The sequence below is a fragment of the Fukomys damarensis genome, unplaced genomic scaffold (assembly GCF_012274545.1).
Source record: "Fukomys damarensis isolate Sample0158 unplaced genomic scaffold, DMR_v1.0_HiC HiC_scaffold_23, whole genome shotgun sequence".
NCBI classification, from domain to species: domain Eukaryota; kingdom Metazoa; phylum Chordata; class Mammalia; order Rodentia; family Bathyergidae; genus Fukomys; species Fukomys damarensis.
In genome coordinates, this window is record NW_022900935.1 from 45234227 (window position 1) to 45249002 (window position 14776).

Consider the following 14776-nt stretch of genomic DNA (forward strand, 5'->3'; position numbering starts at 1 on the left):
AAAAAAAAAAAAAAAAAAAAAAAAAAAAAAAAAAAAATCAAGTTTAACTAGGTATGGTAGAACGCTCCTGTAATCCCAGCACTCAAGGATCACAAGGCCAGCCTGGGCTACAAAGTGAACTCAAGGCCAGCCTGAACTACATACCTAGATCCTCTCTCAAAACAAAACAAAAAGTTAAGATTAGCCTAAGTCCCAGAAGCTGAGGCAGGATGATCACTTGTGCCCAGAGGTTCAAGACCAGCCTGGCTACACAGTGAGATGGTCTCAAAAATGGATCAGTGAGTAAACAATGAAACAATGTTAAAGATCAGAAAAAGCTTAGTGAGCTCAGAGCCTGATGACTCACTTAACTGATGAATTTCAGTATCAGTGCAATCCTCAAACTCTTCCCAAGCACCAAAGAGGAAAGAATACTTCCTAACTAGTTCCAGTGGCCAGTGCCAGCCAACATCAGAGACAGAAAACCACAGACCAACTGCCCTCAGCCACAAGGCGGCCAAAGGGGAAGGATCAGGACCACATCGGGCAGGACCTGCAGGGTGCAAGGGAATCACCAGGGCATCCTGCGTCCACAGAGCAGCCCTGCAATGCAGTAAAGGCTGCTGACAACACCATACCTTTCTCAGTTAGCCAGGACCAGAGGAGAATTTCCTCGGTGACCTGAGAGCCACATGTCCCAAGCCCGGTGAGCACATGCTCTCCCAGGCCCACAGCCAGACAGGGACCCCGCTACTGTGTGACATGGTGTCTAGCCCCACCAAGGAGCTCAGCAAGAGATGTGAAAGTCACCTAAATCAAGAAAGGAGACAAGCGCTATTCTCGGATGACAGAACTCTGCATGTGCAAGTCCCAAGTCCACATTCTAAGAAAGATGTTGAGCTGGGAGGTGCAGCACTTGCCCAGTAGCATGTGTGGGGTCTTGGGCTCAATCTCCAGGGCCAAGAAACAAGCAGTGAAGTTTAAAAACTGGGCATGAGCTGGTGGCTTATATTTGTGATCTAAGCACTGGGGAGGCTGAAGCAGTCCCACAGGTGAACTCCTATACCAGTCAATTTAGCAAGATGCTGTCTCAGGTGTGGCTGGAGACAGCTCAGTGATAGAGCACCCTTGGGTTCAATCCCCAGTACTGAGGGAAAAAACTGTAATCCCAGCTACTCAAAAGGCTGAAGCACAAGTTCGAGGCCAGCCTGAGCAATTTCGCAAGACCCAGCCTATCTCAATAGAACGAAATAAAAAGGTCTGGAGCTACAACTCAGTGCCCTCCAGTTTAGAAGCTGAGGCTTTAAGTAGGTATTTGTCCAGGGACACGCACACACTGCACAGAGATGAGGCCTTACAGTGAGGGAGATGCAGATCCACACAGTTGGATCCACCTCATAACCGTCAGGATTAAAGCTGTGACCAGAAAAGCTACAGATGCCAGGGAAGCAGCATGGTTCCCACATGGCCTTGCCATTCTACCCTGGGTGCCCACACCTGAAAATGGCACAGCCAGCAGAGTGAAGGGTAGCAGGTGTGGCATGTGCCACCCACCCAGGGTCAGAAAGGACCCTATGCTCCCATCCTTGGGAAACCAGAACGCAGGTCACAGTAGGACAGGCTGCCAACAGCAGGGTGTCAGGGTGTGGGCTATCACCCGGGGAGGGGACAGTCCCAGCTGTGCCTGTGGCAGCTGCAACATGACAATGTGTAGGTGCTAAAAGCCACATAAAGACCGTCAAGATGGCAAACCTTATGGAAAGGAAAGGGCAGTGAGGAAAGGGCAGTGAGTCCCCCCACAGAGGCCGGGCATAGCTCAAGTAACAGCGCATTGAGAGAGCTGCAGTGGGGGGCTGTGTGACACAGGTGCCACCACCCTGCCTGGCTGTATACTGCTGCACCAGGACAGCACCCCCACACCCCACACCGTCCCCTCAGAGGCGGGATCCCATCAGTGCCCAGCTGCCTCTGCTGCAACCAAGCTCTCCCATCTGCACGCACTGGTACTAACATGTGGAGCGGGCTGGCTGAACAGGGGGGAATTTTCTGAGCCTCCACACTGTGGCCCAACCCTGAACTGTCAAAGCCCTGGAGTCCCAGAGGTACCTGCAGACCAGGGTTTTAACAGCATAACGCCCCGCAGCAGCAACAAAGACACTGATGTTCACTCCCTCCACCTACCGAGGCCTGGCAAAGAGGACCCCACACCAGCCGGGCTCTGGCTTGGGCACGTCTGAAGCCGTGAGAACACAGATCGGTCATTTAAGCCATTATACTTTGCCAAACTCGCTGCTCCCTGTGGGGTCAGCTGTGGAGATAGCCAAGTCCTCAGCTGGCTCCGAGTTGGGGCTCTGACAGCAACCAATCCAGCCCCTGCTTGCTCTCCATGTTCCTGGTCTACAATGTTTAAACTCTAGTAGACATCCAGTTAATAACCCAGCTCTCACTGAAAAGCGCGGCCCCCACAATGTGGCTGCAGGCCCCACACCTTACAAAAGCAATTGTGCTGGGGGACCCCCTACCGCTCCTGTGGGCTGGCCTCCCTGTCCCAGGATGCTTGGGAGGAAAAGCAGGGCTCGGAGATCAAGTCTGGCCTTGTGCCTTACGCCAATGAGGAAGAGGAGGAGGAGCCTTTCCTCCAGGGGTGTGGACAGCTGGGCCTCTGCTTTGCAGTGAGTGTGTCCTACACTGCTGAGGGCCAGAGCCCATACCCGTTGGCCCCAGGAGCCCCACACATCTGCCTGGTGCCTGGCTCACTGTACTGGGCCTGTGCTGGCTCGGCCCATCAACCCTGTGATCTGGACAAGGATCACACCCACACCCTCACCTGGCCCTGTGTGATAACCCAGACTCACCTGCCATGCCACGGCCAGCTGAGCGATCTCACGGCCTGACAGGCCCTCCGCCAACTGGGCAACCTCGGAGCACTTCTTCCCATAGTCAAACTCGGCCAGCTTCAGACGCCTGCCAGAAAAACGCCAAATGTTGCCCAGGCTGGAAGACAGGCAGGAAGGCCCAGCTATGCTGCAGCTCAATTCCATCTGCACCCAGTCCTTCCTCCTGGAGCCTGGAGCCCCTCACCTGGCACCCCTGTGCACACCCAGCAGCAGCTCAGCTAAGGGCTCAGCCCTCAATGCAGAGCTGACTACACGGGCAAGCTCTCCAGGCAAGAAAGATGGGAACAAGGGACACAGGTCCACTCAGGAAGAGAGGTGTGGGAGCCAAGCCAAGGAACCTGGGACAGGGCAGACCAGCTATGGCCTTTTCAGAACAGAGAAGGTAACAGGACCTGGGCTGGTGACATACATCTGTCATCCCAGCACTTTGAGAGGCTGACACAAGAGGATCGCAAGTTGGAGCCCAGCCTGGGCAACCTAGTGACGTAGTGAGACCCTGTTTCAAAGTATAAAAATCAAGAGAGCTGAGAGTATAGCTCAGTGCAAAGTCCCTAGGTTCTGTGCCTAGCGCTGGGAGAGAAAAAGAAAAAGGCACAGTGTGAAAGCAGGAGGGATGTAGGTCAGGACACAGGAGAGGATGGAGCTGAGCCTGAAAACCGTGACAACTTGGACCTGGGCTCTGCCCTTGGTCCTGCAGCCCCTAGGCAGCAGTGGACAGTGGGGTTGGCCATCACCTCCAAAGCCAGCACCAGAGGCCCAGGACTTTGGGTAACAGAAAGGTCAGAACATGTCGATGGGTGGACAGGGCAGCAGCCATCCTCCGGGGGCCTGTGACAGCTGGGTAGGGGCCATGCAAAGGTGCGGGAAGGATGGGGCCCATGACAGCGAGGAAGGGCAGAGCCACACAAGCCAGACACTTACTGCTTTCCTTCCGTGGCTGGCTTAAGAACATACTTGTCAAAATACATTCTCACCAGGCGCTCACGCTCCTCGTGCCGCGGCAGGGCAAAGCAGACCATCTCATCGATGCGGTCATTGATGGCCCAGTCAAATTGCTCGGGCTGGTTACTGGCCAGCACCAGCATGAACCTGCACAACAGGTGCTGCTGCAGACCTCACTGCCACGCCCTCAGGGACACTTTCTAAAATAACCCTGCCTTCTCCCGTGGTGCTGGGCACAGAATGTGGGCTTCTGCATGCTGGGTGAGCACCAGGCCATGTTGCCACACTCCGCCTGTTCATGACAGGGTCTCACCATCTCCCCCGGCTACTTTCTACCTTGTAGTTCTCCTGCCTCAGCCTCCCCAAGTGCTGGGATTACAGTGTGTGCCACCACGTCCAGTTATGTTGGCAGTGTTTTTAGCCTAGAAGACTGCAGGGAGCCTCAGCGACCACTGTGCCAGGCCCTTTGCATCCCCCAAGTTCCACCCCACTCGGTGCCCTAAGTTCTGCTCTTGCTCAAGCTCACTTCCCCCACTGGGCAGTGCCCCAGCCAGACCTGGTGTCAGGGACAGATGGCTGCCACCCAGGCCCTGGTCACGAGTGGCAGTGGCAGCATGGCTTGCAGAGCCACACCATGCAGTGTGGGAGGGCTAGCCCTCCCTGGGGATGTGTGGACCAGGATAGGAGTGGGGTGTGGGCTCGGGGGCAGCCCCAAGGGTGCCCGGGAGTGGCGGGTGCCCTCACTTGCTGCTGTGCTGGCCCGTTCTGTGCAGGAAGGCGTTCAGGGTTGCCCTGAGGTCTTCGCTGATCTTCTCCTGCAGGGAGAAGGCCCACATCAACCTCCAGCAGGAGTGGCAGGGGCAGGACACATGCAGACTCAAGGCCAGAAGGCAGCTTCGAGCTGGCTCTTCCCCGCAGGGCATGCAGGTACCAGGAAGCCACCAGAGCACCAACAAAACCCAGATCAAGAGAGAGCCAAGCAGCAGCCTCCACAACCTCGTATCTCAGATACTCACGGTTGCCCGCTTCCTTAGGAAGGCGTCTGCTTCGTCCACAAAGAGCAGGAGACTAGGAACAAGGGGGCAGTGAGGGACACTGAGCACCATCCTGAGTCCAGGAGCTGCCCAGATGCTAGGAGATGCTGCCTAGGGAGCCCAGGGTGGTACCTGGTGAGAAGCCAATATGGGAGCCAAGAGAAAGCACTGTTCCTGCCTCCACAGCCCAGGCCACTATGCCCTCAGCCACCCTATGGGCAATGAGTCACACCAGGGGTCAGGGTCACCCAATGCCAAGGACAAAGGACATAGGGGAAGATGCCAACCAAGGATGTCAATGTGAGGGATGCCTGAGCTCACGTGGTTGGGCTGGCCATGCCACATGGAAGGGGTTGTGGGGACATCCCGCTCAGGGGCCACAACTCCTCAAAGTCCAGCAGAAGTGTACACACATGCATGTGCACACAGAGGGGTCAGCCAGCCGGGCCCAGCCCCGCCCCGCCCCCTCTGGCAAGAATGACATAGCCTTTGATACTGGAGACCCTGGGACCCCAGCATCGCCTTGGTGTCCTCAGTTACCACAGGCCCTGCAGACTGGAGAGGGGATGGCAGGGCCTGGGTGCTTGGGATACTCACCCTCGCCGGCTGGTGTTGGCCCAGTCAAAGACCTTGTGCATAGCAGTCACACCCTCACGCCCCATAGGGGCCACGTCCCCACCGGTCATGATGGCGTAGTCCATGCCTGAGTGCAGTGCCAGTTTCTAGGCAGGGAGGGGGCAGCAATGTTTACATCCACCCTGTATAGCCCTCATCCAACACAGACCCCCCACATCATTCCCACTGCACCTCATCTCATGGCACAGCCCAGACCCTCACCTTGGCAAACAGTGTCTTGCCAGTGCCCGGTGGTCCATACATCAGGATGTTCCTGTACAGGCTCTTGTTCTTCTTGGTGTTCCTTGTTGCTATGGCAATGTCCCGCACCCGTGCCTCCAGGCTGGGCTGCCGGGGCAGGCACAGTTGGGGATACCCATGGGTGCCCCTAAGCACAGCACACTCCCTGCCAGCCTGGAGTGGGTTTCAGGCACCAAAAAGCCACCAAGGTCTGAGAGGCCCAGCAGCTGGGCTCTGCTACCCTCTCCCTGGATCTATGCCACCCACCCTGGCCCTGGCTGCTCCCAGACTCACACTGAGAACGACTCCTTCCAGTGCATCTTGGGGCTTACTGAGCAGCCTCCTGCTGACCTGCAGGACACCAGTGGGGTCAGCTGGGCACAGGAGCAAGTGGTCTGCTGAACCCCAACCAGGACATGGGCCTTGGGGCTGAAAGCCAGGAGTCTGTGTGGACTTTACTAACTGGGTGGCCCGTGTGGACAACAGGCTGCCAGGGCAAGAAGGCAGCTGGGAGTTCACGCCCCCCCAGCAGGAAGAGGGTATAGGTGACAGGAAGGAAGACACGAGTGCTCCCTCCCTATGTGGCGGGAAGGCCGAGGGGATGAAGTCCAGCCAGGTACCTGGACAGGGTGCCTCAGCGCCTCCAGCACGGAGATGCGCGAGGTCTCCCGCACCAGCGACGGGGTCCCCAGCCGGGCCTCAATGTACCGGCCGGCAACGGCAGTGGCGTTCTTGGCAGAGTAGACCCCAACAGCCAACAGCGTCAGGCCCGCCACCTGCAGCAGAGGGAGGCAACAGCCAGTGAGGAGTGCGAACCATGCTCGCCCCAGCTGGGGCAGCCTGCACGCTTTCCTGCGAGGGCAGTGGGGGCACACTCTGCAACTCCTAGCAGGAACCCTACAGCTGGATGCCCCACAGGCCACACCTGTCCCCACTCTCCTTCCCCCAGAGAAATTAATTCATCCCTGCAAAATAAGGCTAGCTCTTCATCACTAATTCCTTTTAACTGCTGCTCAGTCAGCACACCTGGCATTGCCTCACATTGTGGGGTGGTAATGAATCACCTTAAGGGATGGAGGTGCCACACAGTGTGCAGCACTTGCCTAGTAAAGGCCTGGGTTCAACCCACACCATCACAAATAATGATAACAGTAATAATGAGGAGAAGAGGGAGAAAAAGACATGGACATGGTGGGGCATGCCTGTAGTCCCAGCACTTGGGAGGCTGAGGCAGGAGAATAGTTGGGAGTTAAAGGCTGGCCCAGACTACATAATAAGTTTGAGACCAACCTGAAACTACATAGCAAGAACCTGCCCCAAAAAACAAGCAAAGAAAACTATCTCAAAAAAAATGAAGGGCTGGGCATATAGCTCAGTATTTCAATTCCCAGTTCCAAAAAATGAAACAAAAAGAAAAGCGGGGGAAAGGAAGGGCATCCTAGTGCCAACAGCAGCCATACTGTGAGGACCCAGTCACATTTGTGAGGCTGCCAGCTGCTCACTGCCCAGCGGGTATGGACCACAGACATGAGCGACGTGCCCAGCCCCCTTGCAGAGTCCCTGCTGGGGCCGCTCCTGTCCCAAGTTGCTGGACCTGGCCCACTGAAGGTCCTCACCAACCCTCCTGGGATGCTGGACATGACATCTGCTCCCCTCCCTGTCTGTCTTCTGGCTGCCTGGCTGGAGATCCAAAGCCTCGAACACAGGCTGCTAAGGCAGCCCAGGCCCCAACAAGTGTAGCTCATCCCCAGAGGCCCAGGAGAGGCAGGGCCCAGAAAGCCCCCAGGCTCTCGTCCACACAGCCTGTATGCAGAGCTCTAGTCACAGGAGGAAAGTAGGAGCACAGTGAGGCCTGTGCTCAGCCCCTGCCCCACATGGTCTGCTCCCTCTGTGCTTCCCTGCCATGCAGTGACACAGCCAAGACACAGTGACAGCCACTTGGACCTCCAGCACTAGCGTCACGAGTAAACAAACCTCTTTGCTTTAGTAGTCACCAGCGCACAGCACGGGCTCCGACGCAGGACTGGCCCAGGCGTGCGAGCACCTAGAGTCCAGCTGGTATGGGAGGGATGCCGGAGGAGGGGCAGTGGGGCAGGGTAGCACGCAGGGCACCTCACCAGGCCAGCAGGGCACGGGGTGGAGGTGCAGCTGGGAGGCCCCCAAGCCGTACTCAGGCATACACGGTGCATACCGTGGCTGTCACTTTGTCCCAGTCGGTCACAAAGGCACGGAATCCTTCACCAAACAGGGTGCCAGCTGTCCTGCAGGAGAAAGGAGCCACACAACTGAGGGACCAGGGACCTGTGCACACACTGGAAGACGTCAAGGTTGAGACCCCAGTGGCCCAAGGGCTGGCACATGTAGGACCTGCTGAGATAGGCAGCAGCCCTCAGCGGCCAGCATCAGGGCCCACGAGGTGAGTAGCAGGCCCCAGGCACTGCTGTGGCCTCACCTGATGGACTCCAGGATTGTCTGGCGGTGCTCTGCGGCCTTCAGGCGGATCTGCTCTCGGATGATGTCTGCATTCTCCCTCTCCGCCTTGGCCCGGGCCTGTGCCTCTGCTTCCACACGCAGCATCTCATTCTTGTGCCGCAACTCCATCTCCCGCTCCACAGTGGCTGCCGGGAGGAGGCAGGGAAAGAGCTCAGTCCAGCCCGCCAGCCTGTGCCCATGCTGCAGTCACGTGCATGCAGACTAAGGGTTACACAAAGACCCTGCGAACTCCACCGTGTAGAGAGGACCCAGGAAATGGCTCCTGGGCCCAGGCGGCCCTTCTTAGGATCGCTGTTTGAGGGGGCCAGGGGTGGTGCTGGGGACTGGCCCCTGGGCTTTGGGCACGCCCAGCAAGGGTTCTACCCATCCCTGAGCCACACCTCCAGCCTGGCAGCCCTTCATGATAATGTTCAAAGACTCAAAAAACTTAGAAAATTGCAAAAGAAACCCACTTACATCAAAACAGAAAAACTATGGACACACTAACAGGGCTGAAGGCCAATTACCCCTGACTACAGACACCAAAGGATAAATCCACTGCCACCATAGCAATCCACAGTCCCCACAAACGTACGGCACCAGGAAATTCTCAGCTCGTGTATGAGGCCTGCGTGCACAGGAGATGACAGAGCAGTTGGGGCAAGATGTAGACGTCCCACACTGCAGGAGTGGGGGCTGCAGAAGGAGCCCCTGTGAGAGCAACTCCCAGCCTCAGGGCACTTGTGTGCTTGGGGACTAAGGTCCCCACATGGCTCCACTCGGCCAGGGGCCCCATTGCCCAAGCCTCTTCCGCAGCCTCGGTGACTCCTACCTCGCCGCATGGCCTCCTGCTTCTGCACGGACTCCTCCTGCTTCCGTAAATTCTCCTCATTGAGAAGTTGCTGAAAAGCCATGGAGAAAGGCAAAACTTTAAAAGCAGAAAATCAACACTGCGCAAAGGGGTCACAGCTGCCTTCTACTGGGGAATCTGCTCCCGAGGGACTCCAACTTTCTTGGGGACCCAAAGGCCTGCTGCCTCCAACTGTGATGCAGGTGTCTGACTCTAGCCCAGTACAGGCCAACGCCAAGAGCTGGGCTCAGAATTCCCCACCCAAGTAGACGAAGCCTCTATAGCAGCATCACAGGACGTGCATGCACCACTGCCCAGCCCTCCGGCTAAGTCTAGCGACTTCCTCCTGAGCCCCACGGACTCAGGACTAAGGCTGAGCCTAAGCAGGGGTCCCCAGGTTTGGGACTGGGCTGGCTCAACAGCCACTGCCCTCACTGGTCATCCAGGTGCCCCAGCACTTATCACCCGGTGAGAACTGTCAGAAGGGCTGAAGGCTATGCGTGCCTCAGAACACACAGTGCTATGTGGCTCCCTGTCCAAGGCACCCCAGGATAGCAGCCAGCATCAGTAAAGTGACCCAAGTGTCTGCCTAGGACCAGGTCCATGGCTGCCCCTCACCTGCTGCTTCAGCTGGTCATCATAGCGCTGCCGGGCCAGCTTGTCCTGGTACTGGGCCCTCTAAGGAAGAAATGAGCAGTGGAGAAGCCTCTGGATGGTCAGAAGCCACGTCCAAGTTCAGATCCCCTCAACTGGGCGCGCCCCCCGAGGATCTGGTGGGGGTTCTGGGCACTGTCTAACGCCAATACCTGGGAGACCCTGGTCAGTGATGGAGGTCCAGCCGTGTGCGTGTACACACACACACACACACACACACAAACACACACACTCTCAGCGCACCCATGGCCTGCACCCGTACTGCCTGGTGCTGCCGCGTCTCCTCACTCAGGGTCTTCCTCCTCTCCTCAGCCTGCACACGGATCTGCTCACTCTTCAGCTGCTCCACAGCGGCCTCGTACTCCTGGGGAACACGCCACAAGGGTGCTGAGGCTCCCTCCACCCACATCCCCACTGCTTATCCCGGCTTCGCAGCAGGCCCAGGCCGGGTGGGAGGCACTGCTGGAAATCAGCCTGGATCAACCCCACACTGTACTGGGCTGTACCAATGCTCACTGAGAGGACCCGAGCACAGGCAGAGGTAGAAGCAAAAAAGCCTGGAAAGGCCCCCAAGGAGCAGGACCACACCAGGATGGACTGTGCCAAGGGGCATCAGCCACTTCCAAGGGCAGAGGGCACGGCCTGCTCTGGCATGGAGAGTCAGGCTGGTGCAGAAAAGGGGAAAGTAAGGTAGGAACCCAGGAAAAGATCCCACCCTAGGAAGACCAGGGCCTCCACTGTCACCCAGCCCACTGGGAGCTCTGCTGCAGGCAGCCTCACATCCAGCACATTCTGTTGGGGATGTGGCACCCAGGCTGGGCCACTGTCTTGTGCGTGTCCTGTGGCTCACCTTGAGCTTGGACTGTTGTTCCAGCTGCAGCGTCTGCTCCTGCATCTGTGCAAGACTCAGTGCCTCTTTGGCATGGCCTGCAGGGCACAGGAGAGAGGGCACTGGGACCCAGGTCTGCCTGGGGCAGCAAGCAGCCACCTGCTCTGCTCAGGGCTGAGAAACCAGCCTCAGCTCTACCTCAGAACCGCCGCCGCACTGCCCAGCCCCGCCAGGTCCCTGTGAATGAGAGCCCAGCTGGGCAGGGGCACACCCCAGGGCCATCCCATTGTGGGAAGTGCCCTCGGAAGGTTGCCATGCCCAGCAGCACAGAGCAGGGTTGCAACGGTGAGTTTCCCAACAAATACAAAGGGGCTTTGGCTGGAGGGACTTTGTTGTTCATGTTACACACATTCGTCTTCAGCTCCCATGAGGGATGAATGGTATTTAAAGAAAGCTAGCACCATAGTGGACACCTGCAATCCCAGCTACTCAGGAGGCTGAGCAGGACAACCATAAAGTTCAAGGCCAGCCTGGCCAACATAGAAAGACCCCAAAAAGGGCTGCAAACATATTTGAGTCATAGAATGTGTGCCTAGCATGTATGAGGCTATGGGCTCAATCCCCAGTACTCCAAAGATACGTAAATAAATAGTAGAATTAAATGAGAATTAAGCCAGACATAGGCAATGCACCTGGGCTTATCATACACGAGTTACAAATACGTTCTGTGTGCTTCCACAGCGCAGTAGTGATGCCTGTCCATATGCAGATGTCATGAAGCAAAACCTGACTCCAGCACCCTCCTAGCTGAAGAGCCTCGGCTTCAGGTCTCAAAATGTTCTAACAACGACTTTCCATTCTTAATATCATATCACAAAACCACTCCCAGGAACAAAAACATGGGAAGGGTGGCATCACTTGGGAACCCAGCCCTGATGTCATGATGCCCCTGCCTCACTCTTCTGCCCATCACTGGCCTTACTTTCTGAAGTTCTCGGGGTCAGAAGGAACCACAGTGACTCCCCATGGACTGGAGCCGAGAACATAAGAGATGGATGCACACTCGGAAGGCAAAGGGACCCCAGCAAGGCCTGTGGCAGACACAGCCCACACAGCAGTGTGCAAAGCGCCGATGTCTGTGGTAGCGGTTTCACAGACTCGGCCAATAGGTGACAGGTCAGAGCTTGGGAAGGCCCTCTGGCACCAATACCTCAAAGCCCCATTCTCCAGTGACCAGGACAGATGACAAAAGGCCCTGACTCTGACGAGAAGCAACAGGAAGGCAAAAGCCTGCCACATTCACCACAGACCTTCAAAGCCCCCAGGAAAGGGTGGAGAGGCAACAGCTCCCAGGTTGTCATCCCAGCATGGCAGACAGCATCAAGGGTGTCACAATCCAACAAAGCTAAGACCAAACCCCAGCTGCCCTGTGTACTTTCTTTCTTTGAGACAAAGTCTCTATATACATTTCAGGCTGGAGTCGAACTCAAAGCAAGCCTCCTGCCTCAGCCTCCCCAGTGCTGGGATTACAGGTGTGCACCACCATGCCTGGCTTTTGTTTTGTTTTTTGGGTTTTTTTGCCCTGTGTGCTTTCAATGTGACTTTTGTCAAGCTCTGATAACTTTGAGGACTTTTCCTCCCTGAGACTGTAATACTTACACTTTTCCTGGGAGACTGAAATCACAGAAAGCAGGTGCCCATGTGCCTTCCCAGAGTCACAAGGTGTAATTTAAATGACTACTGCTAACTCACCACCCAAGACACCCCACCCCTTGTGCACTCACTACTCAGATAACATTCCCCCAGACCCAAACCGGTGGGGTCTAGACCCAACGTGCTGCTCTAGCTTTTTAGGAGGGGTCCAGAAGAGGGTGTGGAAGACCCTGGGAGCAAAGCAGCACCAGGCTGGCAGAGAAGGTGGTCAAACTGTGAGGAGGGCTGCTGAGGGAGGACAGTCTCCACTGGCTTGGGGAAGGGAATGGGTTCAATATGTTGACCAAACCACAACTGCTGCAAGGATGGGTCTGGGCATGCGGAGTCTGGTGAACCAGGAATATCCAGAGGACAGGCTTGCAGAGGGGCTGTCAGGTGGACAGGCATGAGGCACCCTGGGAAGGTTTGAGACAGGAAGGCCAAGAGAAACCCCAGCCAGCATGAAGCTAGGGAGGATGGCAGGAATAAAAATGGAGAGTGCACCATGGGACAGGATCCACAAGAGAGTCGGCTGGGCTGGAAAAGAGGGCTCAGCCAGAGGGAGTAGAGGCCAAGGCACTGGACCCAATATAGAAGTTCCAAGGCAGGAGTTCCAGGTCGACAAGCCCAAGAGGCTGGGGAGCAATTCAGAAGCAGGATGGAGAGGACATCCAGGGCTGCTCCCCAGACAAACCCCAGGCTGTCCCCACAGGCCTGTGTAACTGCCTGGAGTTGGGAGCTAAGAGCCAAGACCCAACTTTGAGATATGGAACTTTTGTTTCTGAAGCTGGGTCTTGCTATAGTTCAGGCTGCCTATAAACTTAGTACATAGCCCTGGCTGGCCTCAAACTTGTGGCAATCCTCCTGCCTCAGCCTCCCAAGTGCTGGGATTACAGGCATGCGCCACCACACTCAGAAGGGCAAGGTTAATGCGCAAAAACCTGGAGAAAGTGCAGAAAAGTGTCCTGTAACAGAATCTTAGTCCACAGATCTGCTGCCATCAGAGTTGCCTGAAGCCCACCCACTGTTTCCCATTCCAATCTAATCATTAAAATTGCCCAGCAGCCAGATATGGTAGTGTACACCTGTACTTCCAAGAGGATTGCAAATTCAAGCCCAGCCAGCATAACTAAGACCCAATCTCTAAATAAAAAATTAAAAATGGGCTAGGGATATATCGCAGTGCAAAGGCCCTGGGCTCAATCCTAGCACCTCCACTGTTTTTTTAAAAAAAGTTTTTTAAAATCTATAAATTTAATGGATTATCTGCAAGACTACCTAGCCCAGCCTCAAAAGACATGCAAGCAAGACATGATGATGCACACCTATGGCCCATTTACTGGGAGTCTGAGGCAGGGGAGAGGATTTGAAGGACTATGTAGGAAGTCCTGTTTTTAAAAATTAGTTTGCCTGAGCCAGGCGTGGTGGCTCACACCTGTAATTCCAACACTTGGGAGGCTGAGGCAGGAGGATCGCTGTGAGTTTGAGACCAGCCTGGGCTACAGACTGAGTTCCAAACCAGTCTCAACTACATAGTGAGACCCTGTTTCAAAAAAACAAAAAAAAACAATAATAATAATAAAAAATAAATAAAAATTAGTTTGCCTGGCACAGTGGCACGCTCTATAATCTCAGCACTCAGAGGCTGAGGCTGAAGGATTACAGGGAGTTTGAAGTCAGCCTAGGCCTCACAGTGCGTCCAAAGCCAGTCTACGGATATAAGTGAGACCCTGTTTTTTTGGAGGCGGAGACATGTTGTCTTGAGCCCAAATCTGAATGCTCTGAAAGTCCCTCCCCGGATCTGAGAGCCAGCCAAGCTGGAGACTATTACCCAAGATGTTTTTACAGCCTCCAGGGGAAGGGCAGAGAACTGAGACACCAAGCAACAGGTCCTCCTTCCCTGTACCTGCTTCACACCCTACTTAAGGGGATTTTTCTTTGCAACAGAGTTCATGCCTAAATAAAAGTCCAAGATACACTATATTGTCTCAGTATTTATTCAGCACATTCCACACTCCAGCTTCTTAAGCACTCTAAACTACAGTACATCTTGATACAAATCATAGAACCCACAGGAAAAAGGAAAGTTGGGGAAGAGACCTGAGCTTAGTGAAAGTCCAGGCACTGCTGTGCTGACACCTGGTGCTGACCCCTGCTTCAGGGCCCTCACAGGCCTAGCCCAGCACCCTCTGGCCTGTGGCTTTACACCCGTCTGAAGGCTACTGTTTTCCGGTTGTAAACGTGAAACGTGCTATATTATCGTTAAGACCAAATGACTAGAATACGTCTCCACTGTTCAACGGAAAATTGCTACCAGCAACCACGCACAGGGATCTCGCCACCCGGCCACGCCTTGGCCTGGCCCACGTGGCCCCTAGATTTGGCAGCAACTGAATATCTGGCCCCGCATGCACCACAGCCTGCCCCTCTGCACTGGTCTCCTCATCTGCTGCACTCCTGACAGCTAAAAAGTGCAAGAAGGTGACACGACCCGAGCCCCCAGCACGCAAGATGGCCTGGCCCGTCGACTCCCCGGCCAATCGGCTCACCGGCAAAGCAGGGCTGCCGACAG

At 55.6% G+C, this 14776-nt stretch overlaps 1 protein-coding gene across 1 annotated transcript in view; it reads right to left on the reverse strand.

The window, feature by feature from the left end:
* Positions 1-14776, reverse strand: part of LOC104864632 (ATPase family AAA domain-containing protein 3) — a 16708-nt gene that overhangs the window by 1574 nt on the left and 358 nt on the right. The window contains exons 2-16 of the mRNA XM_010627709.3: positions 14754-14774; positions 10534-10610; positions 9946-10047; positions 9648-9707; positions 9012-9081; positions 8160-8325; positions 7899-7968; positions 6328-6483; positions 6002-6058; positions 5690-5815; positions 5450-5574; positions 4835-4886; positions 4563-4633; positions 3798-3965; positions 2835-2943 (exon numbers count right to left, since the gene is read on the reverse strand). Of these exons, the coding sequence (XP_010626011.2) occupies positions 2835-2943; positions 3798-3965; positions 4563-4633; positions 4835-4886; positions 5450-5574; positions 5690-5815; positions 6002-6058; positions 6328-6483; positions 7899-7968; positions 8160-8325; positions 9012-9081; positions 9648-9707; positions 9946-10047; positions 10534-10610; positions 14754-14774 (1430 nt within the window). The remainder of the gene's footprint in view (positions 1-2834; positions 2944-3797; positions 3966-4562; positions 4634-4834; positions 4887-5449; positions 5575-5689; positions 5816-6001; positions 6059-6327; positions 6484-7898; positions 7969-8159; positions 8326-9011; positions 9082-9647; positions 9708-9945; positions 10048-10533; positions 10611-14753; positions 14775-14776) is intronic.